Raw genomic sequence first — 14,693 nt, forward strand, 5'->3', positions numbered from 1 at the left:
CTTCGGCTTAGCAGTCTTATCTGGAAAGGTTCACCCCAATTACTTATTTTAAGAGCAAATCAAGGGTCAGATCTGAAGTGCCCACTGTATGAAAACACCCAAATGGCTTCATCACCACCGTGAGGACCCCTCAGGTAAGGAATTTGAAGACTTCAGTTTCCCAGGTTTTTTAGTTCTTTACTTAAAAGAAAACCAGGATACCAGAGGTTTACGTTATTTATTTCTGACGATCAATTAACCTTGCTCCCATAAACATTCATAAAAATCAATTACCAGTTTATTGAAAGAATTAATAAATTTGACACCATCGATTGTAACCCTCTAGCAAGAGCAGGAATAGGCCTCCAGGCAAAGAGAAAGCTCCTATTTTTAAGAGGTTCTTCATGTGGTTGGTCAGAGGGTATCCTAAAGGTTGTTGCCAGGGGTTCCCTGATGCCCTTCGGACAAGAGCCAAGCAGGTATGTTCCCCACATCAAAACTGACACAGAACAGATCAGCTGGGGGTTTTCATTGAATATTAAAATGCAATCATAACCTCCTCAAAAGAGACAGGAGAGGAGAAGGAAATGAAGAGTCTTTAAGAAAAAAAAAATCAGCCTGAATTTGGATGCAATTATATCCACCCTAATCAGAAGTGTTAGATCACAATTAGCTGCTTATAAAGACACATTTCAATCGATTAATTTAATCATCAGCGTCATGTGTGAGGCCATTACTGAAGGTGTAATTAAATGGGATGTTCTATGTGTGTGAGTACTAAGTTCTCAGTCATGTTCGACTCTTTGCGACCCTATGGACCCTAGCCCACCAGACTCTTCTGTCCAGGAGATGTTCTAGGCAAGAACACTGGAGCAGGTTGCCATGCCCTCTGCCAGAGGATCTTCCCAACCCAGGGATCAAACCCATGTCTCTTACATCTCCTGCACTGACAGGTGGGTTCTCTACCACTAGCGCCACCTGGGAAGCCTGAGATGTCCTACTGTTTCCTAACCAACTGGAACTCCCACAGATCACGTGGGCCCTCACACCTTGCCTTATTACAGAACTGCTCCCCTGGAAGGGGCGCTTTATGCACAATCTTTGTAGGAGAAAACCAGAAGTCAAAGTCCCATTCGCATTGACATAAAAATGCAACCGCCCCCTCAGAGAGAAAATTCAGTCACTTACCAGCCACAAAACTGGGAAATGATGCCACCTTCTTTGTCTGTTAGGTAATATGAAAACACACACATACAACAGTTGTAAGCAGTTGGCCCATAAAATCTAAGCCGACACCATAATGTAACAAGTTTGATCCCATGAGTGACCAGTCTCCCCAAGAAATCAGCTCCTTATAGCAAAGCAGTGTCTTTCGAGCTCTATGATGTTTGAGTGGGGTGCCTGTTAACAATTCTCATGGGAAAACCTGGGGTACAAAAGGCCATCAGCTGAGACCTAGCGACCCCCAGACTAGCACATCACTGCTAAAAGGAAAATACCTAGTGGTTCTCCAACTGGTGGGCATGAGAATTCCCAGACACTATTGTCTATCTTTTGGCCACACCACACAGCATGTGGGATCCTAGTTCCCTGATCAGGGATCAAACTTGTGCCCTCTGCAGTGAAAGGTCAGAGTCTTTATCACTGAAGGGAAGTCCCCACAGGCACATCTTTAAAAGCAAGATGAAAGAGGGACTTCCCTGGAGATCCAGGTTAGGGCTCCCCACTGGCATCAATGACCCAGTGGACATGAGTGTGAGCAAACTCTGGGATAGTAAAGGACAGGGAAGCCTGGCATGCTGCAGTCCATAGGGTCGCAAAGAGTTGGACATGACTTAGTGACTGAACAATAACAACTTCCGTTGCAGGGGGCACACGTTGATTCTTGGTCGGGGAGTTAAGATCCCACATGCTGGGCGGAGCAGCCATAAATAAATACATACATAAAAATTTGTTTAAATAAAAGCAAGATGAAGGAGATCAGACACCACTGCATGAGTGACCACAGTTATTTCATCCAAGTTACAAAACCTCATCCAAACCGTGCTTTCCAGATAAGAGAAACAACTTGCTGAGGCCTCATTCTAACAACCTCCTCATCAGGGCAGTGGGAGTTTACACAGGATTGTTTTTAAAATCCACACAGTTGGTTTAGAACAGCGCTTATGGGAATTACTGTAGACATTTCTGGTTCTCACAACCTGAGGAGGAAGGTTACTACCAGCACCGAGTTGGGAGAGGCCAGGGATGCATCTAAACATCCTGTGGTGCCAGGGACATCCCCCCCACAACAAAGAAGGATCTGGCCCCAGATATCCATGGTGCTACTACCCTTGAGTAATCCTGCTTTAGAACGTGATGGTCAGTGGGGTGGACTGAGCCTCCATCAAATTGGGGAGCACCAACGAGCCCCGTGCACCAGAAGCAACACAGGAGCGCATGGCGGTGGGGGCCTGAGTCAATAGAAAAGAGACTTCCCTTCCTCCCCCGGGGCCGCCTCCTCCTGCAGGGCCACATGGCTTTGCTTGTCAGGACCCCCTTCTCCTAGGCACTGGGTGGGACAAGAGCCCTGTCCCACCCACATGGGATGGTGAGCCCATGGGGACAGGGCAGGCAGCTCCCATGTCAAGGCCCCCGGTCAGAACTCTCACCTCCGGGATGTTGTTATTGTCAACTGGTCCATTGAGATCAGAGCGCTGTTGCTTTCTTGGCTGCTCCAAACCATTGCAAACCTGGAAACCCGGAAGTTAAAGATACAGATGAGGTCTTCACATGTTAGAAAAAAATTTTAAATGACTTTAAAAATACTTTAAAATAAATAAAATTGTAAAAGAAACCAAGATACAAAACTGGAGATATGATACAATTTTGTAAAATATATGTGTACATAAGTATGTATGGGTGCACACAGATATAATTTAACTTTTCTGTCAATAACATGTAGACTTTCATACATCTCAAAAGTTATGTGACTCATAGTTTCTAATTTTATTGTTTATTATTCTTTTCAACTGTGGCAAAGTGCATATGACAGAAAATTTGTGACTGTAACCATCTCTAAGTGCCCCAGTTCAGCAGCAACTAAGTACTTTCACCTAAATGGGCAACATCACTATCCATCTCCAGAACTCTCATCATCTGAAAAAACTGAAACTCTGTCCCCATCAAACACTAACTTCCTATTCCTGCCTCCCCCAGCCCCTGGAACCCACCAGTTATCTCTATGAATGTACTCAAAGGAACTCATATAAGTGGACTCATACAAGATTTGTATTTTTCATGACTGGTTTGCTTCACTGAGCATCATGTCCTCAAGACTCATTCCTGTTGAAGCAGGTGTCAGAACGTCCTTCCTTTTAAAAGCTGAATAATATTCCACCTTTTATAAAGACCAGATTTTGTTTGTTCATGCATTCATCTGTCCATAGACACCTGGATAGATTCCATCTTTTGGCTTATTGTGAATAATGCTGCTACAAACATGGGTGTACAGTTACCTCTTAGAGTTCCTGCCTTCAGTTCTTTGTATATGTATATGTATATGTATATGTATATGTATATGTATATGTATATGTATATGTATATGTATATGTATATGTATACACACCCAGAGGGGCTTCCCAGGTGGTGCTAGTGGTAAAGACTCTGCCTGTCAATGTAGGAGACTTAGGAGATGCAGAGATGCAGGTTCAATCCCTGGGTTAGGAAGACTCCCCTGGAGAAGGAAGTGGCAACCCACTCCAGTATTCTTGCCTGGAGAATCCCATGGACCGAGGAGCCTGGCGAGCTACAGTCCATGAGGCTGCAAAGAGTCGGACACGACTGAGCCTGAGCATTAGATGTGACAGATTAGGTACCAGCGGTAGGACTACAGGACCATACAGCGATTTTACTTCTAATTTTTGGAGGAACTACCATATTGTTTTCCACAGCAGCTAAACCATTTTATATTCCTAGCAAGTGTCCAAAGGTTAAAATTATGTTTCTAAAAAAACCTTAATTCTTAGTTCAATGCAAATTCTAAAATCCAAATTCTTTAGTTAGAGCAAAATAATCTACTGCTAGAGGGGAAAAAATGCCCCAAAGACATGTCATAAGTCTTCTCTTAAAGAAGACACGCATCCAAAACTCCACTTAGTTTAATGAACAAAATTTAAAGTTGAGGTATACTTTCTCTGCTTAACATGCTGTGCTTACATGTGTGCTAAGTCGCTTCAGTAGTGTCGGACTCTTTGTGACCCCATGGACTTCATGTGACCCCACCGGGCTTCTCTGTCCATGGGATTCTCCAGGCAAGAGCATTGGGGTGGGCCGCCATTTCCTCCTCCACGGGATCCTCCCGACCCAGGGACTGAACCTGTATCTCCTGCATTGGCAGGTGGGTTCTTTACCACTAGCACTACCTTTGGAAGCCCTTAGCGCCCTGTACCATCCAGAAAATCTCCCCAGATCCAAGAACTGAAACTGCTGTCCAAACTCCAAAGCATGCTCTGGAGAGCCAGTGTCACGAGTCAAGTTCCAGAACTTTCCTGAAATAAATTATCAAGCATCACTTCCCTGGTGACTCGGCAGTAAAGAATCTGCCTACCAATGCAGGGGACATGAGTTCAATTCCTGGTCCGGCAAGATCCCACATGCCATGGAGTAACTAAGGCCCGTGCACCACAGCTACTGAGCCTGTGCTCCAGGGCCCGTGCTCCACAAGAAGAGAAGTCACTACAATGAGAAGCCCACACACTGCAGTTAGAGCGTAGCCTCTGCTCGCCACAACTAGAGAAAAGCCTGCACGGAGCAACAAAGACCCAGCACAGCTAAAAATAAATAAAGTATCAAGCAGTAGCAATATCACAACAAGACAGTGCATGCACGCATGCTGAGTCGCTTTAGTCGTGTCCGAATCTGTGCGACCCCATGGACAGCAGCCCACTAGGCTCCTCTGTCCAAGGGTTCCTCTAGGCAAGAATACTGGAGTGGGTTGCCATTGCCTTCTGCGAATACTGACAAGACAGTAATAAGCTTTATTTACAAATAAATTTATACTATGAACATACACATACATTATACTTACATTTATTTATGAATAACTATCCTTTTTCTTATTTTAAAGGAAGACAGCTGTTTAGGAAAGTGGGTTCTCAGCAGACACCTAGCCTGCCTGCATCTTCATCTTGGACTTATAGCCTCAGCCTCCAGATCTGAGAGTAATAAATGCATGTTGTTTCTAAGTCCCCTGGTTTATGATACTCTGATTTAGCAGCCTGAAAGGACTAAAAGTTAACACTCCTTCCACGAATGTTACAGTTTGGTCTAGAACCTAATTTTTCTGGCAGGAAGAGGACCATCATGTGGGATAATAGACTCTCATCGAGGTGCCAGATACATGGTGGGGAAATAGTACCTCCAGGACTGCCGCCTGCCTTGTGTTGGGTGCATCTGAGAAATGGAAGAGATCCCCCTTCTGGGGGACGCAGTTTGGGCTTGGCCAGGGGACCCAGGCTGGCCGGCTTCAGTGCCCCACACCATCCCACCCCCACCCCAGCACCTAAGCATGGGGCCACAGCATGCAGTGACCATGGGCGACACAAGGCCTCAGGTCCACGTCAAAGGGCAGCTTTTGCCCAAAGCTTCTGCAGCCTGGACCCTTCCCTCTGGAACAACATTTCCTCTAAACCCCTTGGATCTCTCATCACCATGGCAACTGCATCTCATGAAAACCAGCCAGAGTTGTTTCCAGAGAGGCAGGGGGTGACTTCTGCTGCTTCTCCTTGGGAAAACCCATCTGGTGCTCCCGTCATCATCTCATGGCAGGGGTGTGGGGCTTGGCAGCAGGTGACACAGCGTCCGAAATGAGCATGGTCAGAGGCCCACGTGGACATAGGGTCCTGGAATCTTAGAGGAAGATGCTATTCCACCCTTTGTGCCCTTCCCATGGCAGAGCAGCCAGGTGCACCTCAAAATAAAATGCCAGCCAGGGTTATCTCTGACTTTCAAAGCCAACATGGACAGCTGGGCCATATCCCTCATTAAGTAACTCCAGTGGGCATTCTTGGTGCCACCCACTGGAACCCCTACCAGCCATCGCTGGTGAGGAGGGGCAGGTGAACAGAAGCATGTGAATGCAGCAGGGACCCCCAAACCTGCCCTTCATGGAGCCCTGAGAGCAGAGCACTATCTGGTGGCACAGGCTGGGCACACAAACGCCAGCACAGGGCCAGCTGTTCAGGGCAGAGATGACGTGCCTGGTGGAAGAAGCCACTCATTTAAATAAATGAATAAATACACCCAGGCTTCCCAGGTGGCTCAGTGGTAAAGAATCCGCCTGCCAGTGCAGGAGACCTAAGAGACGAGTGTTCTATCCCTAGGTGGGGAAGATCCCCTGGAGAAGGAAATGGCAACCCACTCCAGTATTCTTGCCTGGACAACCCCATGGACAGAGGAGCCTGGTGGGCTCCAGTCCATGGGGTTGCAAAGAGTCGGACATGACTGAGCACACACGCATGCAGACAAAAGACATCCTGGCTCCAGTTGGTGAAACTAAAGCTAGAGCTTTTTAAACGTGTCAATTCTGATTGTGCCTGCTGGATTAAGCTGAAAATCCAGTGAAATAATCCACGTGGCTTCGGATGGAATAACAGCAAACAAGCACACGCCCACACACTCTTGAGTCATCTGGAACAAAAGCCAAGTGTTTCCAAACGTGGCCTGGATAACACGGGGATGAGAGACACGAAGGGGAGCTCAGTCAGGGACAGAGAGTGTCAACACAAGGCCAAGGAAGCCACCGCTTCCCACTGGACTGTCCCATCTCTCCCCAGACAGGACTCAGTGTCAGAGAAACCCCAGTGCTGCACTCAGCGAAGGGAGAGCCTTCTCCAGGAATCCTTTCTTGTTTTCAAAGGCATCGGTCAACTGACTCATCAGTCATTCCATCCAAGACGTGCTCTCCTCCATCCTGCTCAGGGAAGTGGGGGGGCGGGGGTGGGTGCAGCTGGGACAGTGACACTGCAGATGCTCCTGTGGAGCCAAACTGGGGGCATCACCCACAGGGCCGCTGATGGTCTGATCACTGACGGTCTCATCAGTGCCCTCCTCATCTTCTCAGAGGCCCTTCAATCCGTCCCCTGACAAATGGTGGCTCAGAAAAATAACAATCTGGTTCTGTTCCTCTCAGCATTCAGGCCACTGCATGATCTTCACCTGGAGGAGGAGAAGCACTTGGATAAAGTCTTCACTCTTATCTCACTTATCCCTCCAGGGACGGTCACATCTTCTCAAAGCCACCACTGCTACTGCTTAGTCGCTTCAGTTGTGTCCAACTCTGTGCCACCCAGAGGACTGCAGCCCGCCAGGCTCCTCTGTCCATGGGATCCTCCAGGCAAGAATACTGGAGTGGGTTGCCATGCCCTCCTCCAGGGGATCTTCCTGACCCAGGGATCGAACCCAGGTCTCCCACACTGCAGACGGATTCTTTACCATCTGAGCCACCAAGGAAGCCAAATCTCTGGCTTAAGAGAATCATGACAAGATCCAATGGGGAAGCCACTGGGGGCCTGGCCTTACTCTCTGTGACTTGTCTGATAAAACTTCCTCCACCACCAACACTGGGCCCCTCAGGTGCCTCATTCCATCATTCACTCTCCATTCACAGGGCCCCTCAGGAAGGGGTGGAGGGTACCCTGGGGACAAGACTTTCTGAGTAGAACCATGTTTTCCTAAACTGGCCTCTGTGTCTCCATCCTCATTACTATTTCAAAAATACACTTTGTGAGGCTGCCATAGTGATTCCTCTGATTGGTATGGGCAAAGTATATTGAAACATTCTGTAAAGGATTCACCATTCTGGACTGCCATCAAGAACATTCATGATTCACAGGAAGAGGTCAGAACATCAACGATGACAGGAATTTAGAAGTTGATTCTGACCCTCATGGATGACTTTGAAGGATTCAGACCTGAGTGGAAGAAGTAACCACAGATGTGATGGCAACAGTAAGAGAATGAGAAGTGGAGCCTGAAGATGTTACTGAAATTACTGCAATCTCATGATACAATTTAAACGCATGAGGAATTTGCTTCTTATGGTGAACAAAGAAAGTGGTTTCTTGGGAAGGAATCTAATCCTGGTGAAGATGCTGTGAAGATTGTTGAAATGACAACAAAGGATTTAGAATATTACATAAACTAAGTTGATGAAGCAGTGGCAGAGTTCCAAAATTGGGTTGGATTGACTCCAATTTTGAAAGAAATTCTACTGTGGGTAAAAATGCTCTCAAACTGCATTGCACGATACAGAGAAATTGTGAAAGGAACAGTCCATCAATTGAGGTAAATTTCACTGTCATCTTATTTTAAGAAATTGCCATGGCCAACCCAGTCTTCAGCAACCACCAGGCCAACCAGTCACCAGCCAACCACACTGAGGCCAGGCCTTCTGCCTGCAAAAAAGATGACAACCCCAGAAGGCTCAGATGATGCTTAGTATTTTTTAGCAATAAAGTATTCCTTTATAATAATTTTTAAGTTTTATCTATTTATTAATTTTGGCTATGCTGGGTCTTTGTTGCTATGAGGGTTTGTCTCTAGTTGCAGCAAGCAGGGGCTGCTCTCTAGTTGAGGTATTCGGGCTTCTCACTGCAATAGTTTCTCTTGTTTCAGAGCAGGGGCTCTAGAGTGTCATCTCAGTAGTGAGACATGTGGGACCTTCCTGGACCAGGGATCAAGACTGCATTCACATGAGGATTCTTATCCACTGGACCACCAGTTAAATCCTAAAGTACTCTTAAATTAAGGTATATACATTGTTTTTTAAACACTATTGCACACCTAATAGATGACAGTATAGTGTGAATATAACTTTTGGATGCACCGAGACATCAAAAAATGTGTGTGACTCACTTTATTGAGATATTCACTTAACTGCAATGGTCTGGCATCAAACCACAATATCTCAGGGGTCTGCTAACACAGAAAGAGAGCAGATTTGTCATTACCAGGGGCTACAGGGAGGGGAGATTGGGGACTGACTGCTTGGTCCAGTGGCTAAGACTCCTCACTCCCAATGCAGAGGGCCTGTGTTCGATCCCTGGTCAGGGAAATATATCCTAAATGCCCCAACTAAGACTCAGTACAGTCAATAAATAAAAATGAATATTTAAAAAATAATAAGCATGGTCTCCTTTAGGGTTGAGGAAAATGGTCTAGAACTGAGTCTTGGTGGTTGTACGACATTGCAGTCGATGTCACTGAATTGTATTCTCTAAAATGGTCAAATCGGTAAATTTCATGTTATGTGTCTATAGCTGTACTTTTAAAGTAACAGGGAAAGAAGGAGTAAACAGAGCCCTCAAATGATCAAAACACACTGACTCCTCCTTTGACACCCCTTTCAGCTCAGCACTAGATTCCTGCATGGCAGTCAGGGCCAGCTGGTGCAGGACTAGCCCTCACGAGGGACACAAGGGCCAAGGGGAGGAGGCGGGCAGCCCAGATACAGTGACAGGACCACAGACACTTCTCCTTCCCAGACACCTGCCCCACCGCCCTGGATGTCACAATGGATTCCAGATTCCTTCCTGGGGAAGGAGGCGCCCCAACACTCCGGACAGTTACAGGACCAGGGAGCATCACGTATGCTTTAGGTCAATTCTCAAAGGAGAAAAGCCCCATGACTCCTGGGGGCCAGCAGGCTGCTTCTCCCACCGGTTTCATAAGTTTGCTACAAACAAACCCCTCCCTGCCAGTAACTGTAAGGTAAGGAGCCCTGTGTGAGCAGTTTAATGACAGCTTAATGACAGCAGTTTAATGACCCTCCAGGGTGAAGAACAATCTTTTGGTATAACAGCAGGTTCAGGCCAGGGGCTCTCGTGAGCCCGGAGACCCTCTCTGCTCCCCCAACCACTCCCCTTTCAGCATAGAGCCCCTCACACATTCTGGGGAAGTGAATGTGGCATCAGACAAGTGGATGAAACCAAGGCATCCAGGTCAGAAGGAAACCAGATGAGGATGCTAAGTCAATATTCAAATTCCAGCTCCAAGACACTTCCCATATTTCACTTGTCCATAGAGACTGCCGTTCCCAGCCTAACTGCCCAAACCAGCTCTCTGTTCTCTGGACACGAGAAGGAATTCTCTGTTTCAATCAATACTTTTAGTCCTGGACTTCCCTGGTGGCCGGCCAGTGTAGGAGATGTGAGTTTGATCCCTGGTCCAGGAAGATCCCACATGCCATGGAGCAGGCCATGGGGCAGCTAAGCCCGTGCACCACCACTACTGAGCCTGTGCTCTAGAGCCCATGCTCTGCAACAAGAGAAGCCACCACAGTGAGAAGCCCATGATAACTAGAGAGTAGCGCCCCACTCACCACAACTACAGAAAACCCTGAGCATCAGTGAAGACCCAGCACAGCCAAAAATAAATCAATAAATAAGTCCTAAATAATACTATTGGCATGTGTGTGTTCAGTCGTGTCCAACTCTTTGCAACCCCATGGCTGTAGCCCGCCCGGCTCCTCTGTCCATGGAATTTTCCAGACAAGAAATACTGGAGTGAGTTGCCATTTCCTTCTGCAAATGATACTACTAGTCCTAAATAATAAACAACTCAGTGGAACTGCCTACAGCTACCAATACTAAATCCTATGATTCCTAATTTGAAAAGCAAGTTTAACCAGGCAATCCCAATGATCTAGTAAAGTGTTATTAAATCTACTGTTATGAATGTGCTGTACAGAACATCTGCTTTTCTTAAAGTTGAGGATGAGGAGAGAGTGTTTTCATAGTAAATTTGATAACATATTTTTCTTTTAACGATTCTAACAAGGTACGACCTCAATCATTTCATGTAACCCAGTGGTCTGCATGATCTATGTGAAAGCCCAGCAGGAATAATAATCTGGGGTCCACCCCTCCTATGCCCTTCCACCCCTGCCAAGGTGGGATCACGTCTGTTACTGGACAAGACCCCAGAAGGAGAGAAGGGAAGTTGCCCCCTTCTCACTCAGGATGTGGTTGTCTACTCATGGCTCATCTTAATCCTGAATATCCTGAAACCTTCCAGAGATGTGCAGATCCACCCAGTGTCCATAGGCCCACATGAGTGTAGTCAGCTATCTCTCCTGTGGTTCCACCGGTCCTTTGGATAGACAAAGAATGTTTTGTTTGTATGATATGGGTTACAGGGGCTCAGATTGGCTCAACTTGGTTTCAGATGATTCAAGTTGGCTCACGCTGGTGAATGGGACAAGAGCCTTTTCTTGTCAGATATACATAAAATAAAATGTATCATTTTAACCAATTTTAGGTGGACAATTAAGTGGCATTAGGTGCATGCACACCAATGTACATTCACTACCACCATCCGGCCCCAGAACTTTTCATCATCCCCAATGGAAGCTCTGTCTCCATTAAACACTAACCCCATCCCCCACAAATCCCACCAACCCCCAGTCTGCCTCCATCTCTGTGGGTTTAATTAGTCTAGGTACCTCACTTGCATGGAATCATACAGGATTTGACTTTTTGTGAGGCTATTTTCACTCAGCACAGTGGCCTCAAGGTTCATCCCTGTTGTAGCATTTCCTTTCTTTTTAGGGATGAATAATATTTCATTGTATTGTATGTAAAAGTCTTTCTTAGGTAACTGTAACTGTGGCTCAAAAGAGAAATCAATCTTCCCACAAACACTGAAAAGAATGACCAAGCTAAGATCTCTGAATTTGTGCCAAGCAGCCCATATTTTAGATGACTTAGAATCCTTTGGCTTAATTCCCTGTTTCATTTTTTCTTGGCATTTAGAAAGGGGATTGTAGATTAAATAAGATATCCAGCAAGAAAAACTTCGGGTAGCAAGTCAACTTCATGACATCTCCCGTTGCAAATTTGCAAATTCAACGTAACAAGAAAAACTCTAACCCACCACCACTCTTGTGTTTGGAGTAGGTTTTGAGGACCAGTGAATGACTACATTACCCCCTCATTTCTTGAAATTAACATTCATTTCTAAAAGTGACCAGCATGCTATGTTATATATTCATGGGTCCCCATGAATGAACAAACGAATGAATGAATGCAGAAGGAAATAAACAGATCACAGCAAGGAAAAGCATCTATTTTCAATGGCTTGCCTGGTGGCTCAGATGGTAAAGAATCTGCCTGCAATGTGGGAGATCCAGGTTCGAGAAGATCTGGGTTGGGAAGATCCCCTGGAGGAGGAAATGGCAACCCACTCCAGTATTCTTGCCTGGAAAATTCCACAGACAGAGGAGCCTCAGGGCAGGGGTGGTCACAGTCCATGGGGTCACACAGTTGGACACAACTGAGCTGACACACAGAGAAGGAAGAAGCAGCCTCAGTGGCCAGAGTTCCCCAGAAGCGCCCAGAGACCTGGCTCTGGTGCGAGTGGTCTGGGTCTGAGCCCTTCTGAGGAAGACACTGGGGTGGGTGAGTCTTCAGCAGAGCATAACAGTCCACAGTCAGAGATCCAGAGGCTCCAGGAATCAAGGTCAGGGACATGGGTCTCCTAGCCGGCACCCAGGGCTGCCTTGAGGGGAAGCTTGAGACCCAAAGACTAAGAGGGAGGGGTCGGGGTGGGGCAGGGCTGCACCAGCGGTCAAATGGGCAATGGAGGCAGAATCTGAGGCCATCTGCAAGTGTTCGGGCTGATGAAGAAGAGGACTGACCAAGGAGGGTAAACAGGCAACGCCCCCATCAGCAACCTCCCTCCAAGCTGATGTGGTGCCCCCCGCCCCGGAAGCACTGTCCTGAGCCACAGACCCTCGTCCAAACTCTAGCTCAGGCTCTCTGACCTATCCAGCCTGGCTGCACCCAGTACAGGGCAAGTGGCCAGCAGAGGGGCAGACCCGACATTTGCGTCAGTACCAAGGACAGCGCATGGCCAGCTCAGTCACCATTCCTGAAGAGGACTGTCTGTTTGCTGCTGGAACCAACCAGAGGGACCCAACAAGCCCAGATCCAGGCATCCATTCACTCCAACAGTCTGGGCCTGGGCTTGGTCTCAGGTGGAGAGACCAGCTTCTCTCCTGTGAAGGCTGATGGTGGTCCTGGCAGGGTCTGGAGTCCACTCTCAGTCCTGTCCTGGGGCGCCCTCCTGTGCCACACCCCTTTCTCAGTCTTTCTGAGCTGTGCTGAGTTCTCCTGAGTTGTCCATGGCATGCACTAATGCAGGGCTGGGAGCTATTCTTGGTTAGCTTCCTATCACCACAGGGCAGTGTCTTTTTTAGTCACTGATTAGCACTGACCACGATCTGAGTGCTTTGGGGTACAAACCCTATGACTGCCTCTGCCACGCTGTTCCATCTCCAAATCTCAGCAATGTGGTCTTTCTCCCTGAACAGAAGCTGTTGCTATATATTCTCCTATGGAGCCTTGCACTTCCTGGGGAATGTCATGAGAATAACGGATCCTCTGGGATGTGTCTCGAGTTCCTGGAACTTGTAGGGGATGCTGATGGTGATCAGGGATGGAAGATGCGGGGGGGTTTGGGGGGAGGATGGCACCCTACCCAGTCCCCCACCCAGTTCTCTGTTGCTGAAATCTTCCCTGGACACATACTGCTAGCACATCCATACCATTCGAGTCAAAGCAGTGCAATTCCAGCTCCACACATGGCAGGCGCCCTCTTCCTTGGCACCTGTTCTTATAGATGCTGCCAAACCTATCCCCTCTGCCCCTTACACAGGAGCCTCTGCCCTGGCCATCCAGCTGAGATGCTCAGGGCCTTCCCGATGTCCTGCCCCCCAGCCCCCTCGAGGTTCCCAGACCCCTGATGGCCCAGCTCTGTCCCTCTCACATCACCATCCTCAAGCCAGGCCCTTCACTTCCACTTGTCCTCCTGGCAAGTGGAAATCACAATACCCAATCCTGCTGTATGCTGAGGATACCCATGACCTCCAGGTTCAGCCCTTCCTGGTCAGCTAATTTCCCAAAGCCCCCCTCTAAGTCCCAGGGCCACCCTGCTTATCATCCACAAGGGAGCCTGTCCCCAGGAAGCCTACCTGGGACTCGTGGGCCAGATGGGGACTCCTCTAGGCTCCCAGTCACACCCAGGTGGACAGAGAGTCTCTCCCTCTAGAATGAGGTTCTCCATGCAAGCTCAAGTCACTTTTATCTCTGCACCCCAGGGCCTAGCACGTGGCAAGGGCAATTTTCTTGCACCACATGGGAGGATTTGCAGATGCAGCCAGCCCAGGAGATCAGGAGTGGCCTTAGTGGGAGAGCAGGCTCTGAAGGAATGCCAGTTCAGAAATTCCAGAGCCACCACCCTCATGGCGGGGAGGGGGAGCTCCCCCACATCCGCTAATGCAACAACAGTTTCTTTACAGCCCAAAGCCCCCAGTGCATACACAACTGCCTTGAATGACAGGAACACTCCAAAAATGAAGTCAATTTATGCTTATCAATCTTTAAAAAAAATCAAAAGGCATCAAAGGGAAGTTCTAGAAACTTAACAGTGAGTCAACAGGACATTTTGCCCAAACACAAGCTCTCACTTTATATATTTCTCAAATGCATGAACTCTTCTGGGGAAAATATATTAATGAAGGCATTAAAAATATGAAAGCATATTTATGCAATGGAGTATTACTCAGCCATAAAAAGGAAACATTGGAATAAAAAGCCAAAAATGGAATATTACTCAGCCATAAAAAGTCATAATAAGGAACTCCTTATTAGCCATAATAAGGAACTCCTTATTAG

At 47.4% G+C, this 14,693-nt stretch overlaps 1 protein-coding gene across 3 annotated transcripts in view; it reads right to left on the bottom strand.

The window, feature by feature from the left end:
- Positions 1-14,693, bottom strand: part of APBA2 (amyloid beta precursor protein binding family A member 2) — a 361,135-nt gene that overhangs the window by 25,863 nt on the left and 320,579 nt on the right. For all 3 annotated transcript variants that reach the window (XM_040257405.1, XM_040257406.1, XM_040257407.1), the window contains 2 exons: positions 2,631-2,711; positions 1,168-1,204 (listed from right to left, as the gene is read on the bottom strand). In XM_040257405.1, the coding sequence (XP_040113339.1) occupies positions 1,168-1,204; positions 2,631-2,711 (118 nt within the window). The remainder of the gene's footprint in view (positions 1-1,167; positions 1,205-2,630; positions 2,712-14,693) is intronic.

This window comes from Oryx dammah, unplaced genomic scaffold, assembly GCF_014754425.2.
Source record: "Oryx dammah isolate SB20612 unplaced genomic scaffold, SCBI_Odam_1.1 HiC_scaffold_16, whole genome shotgun sequence".
Taxonomy (NCBI): Eukaryota; Metazoa; Chordata; class Mammalia; order Artiodactyla; family Bovidae; genus Oryx; species Oryx dammah.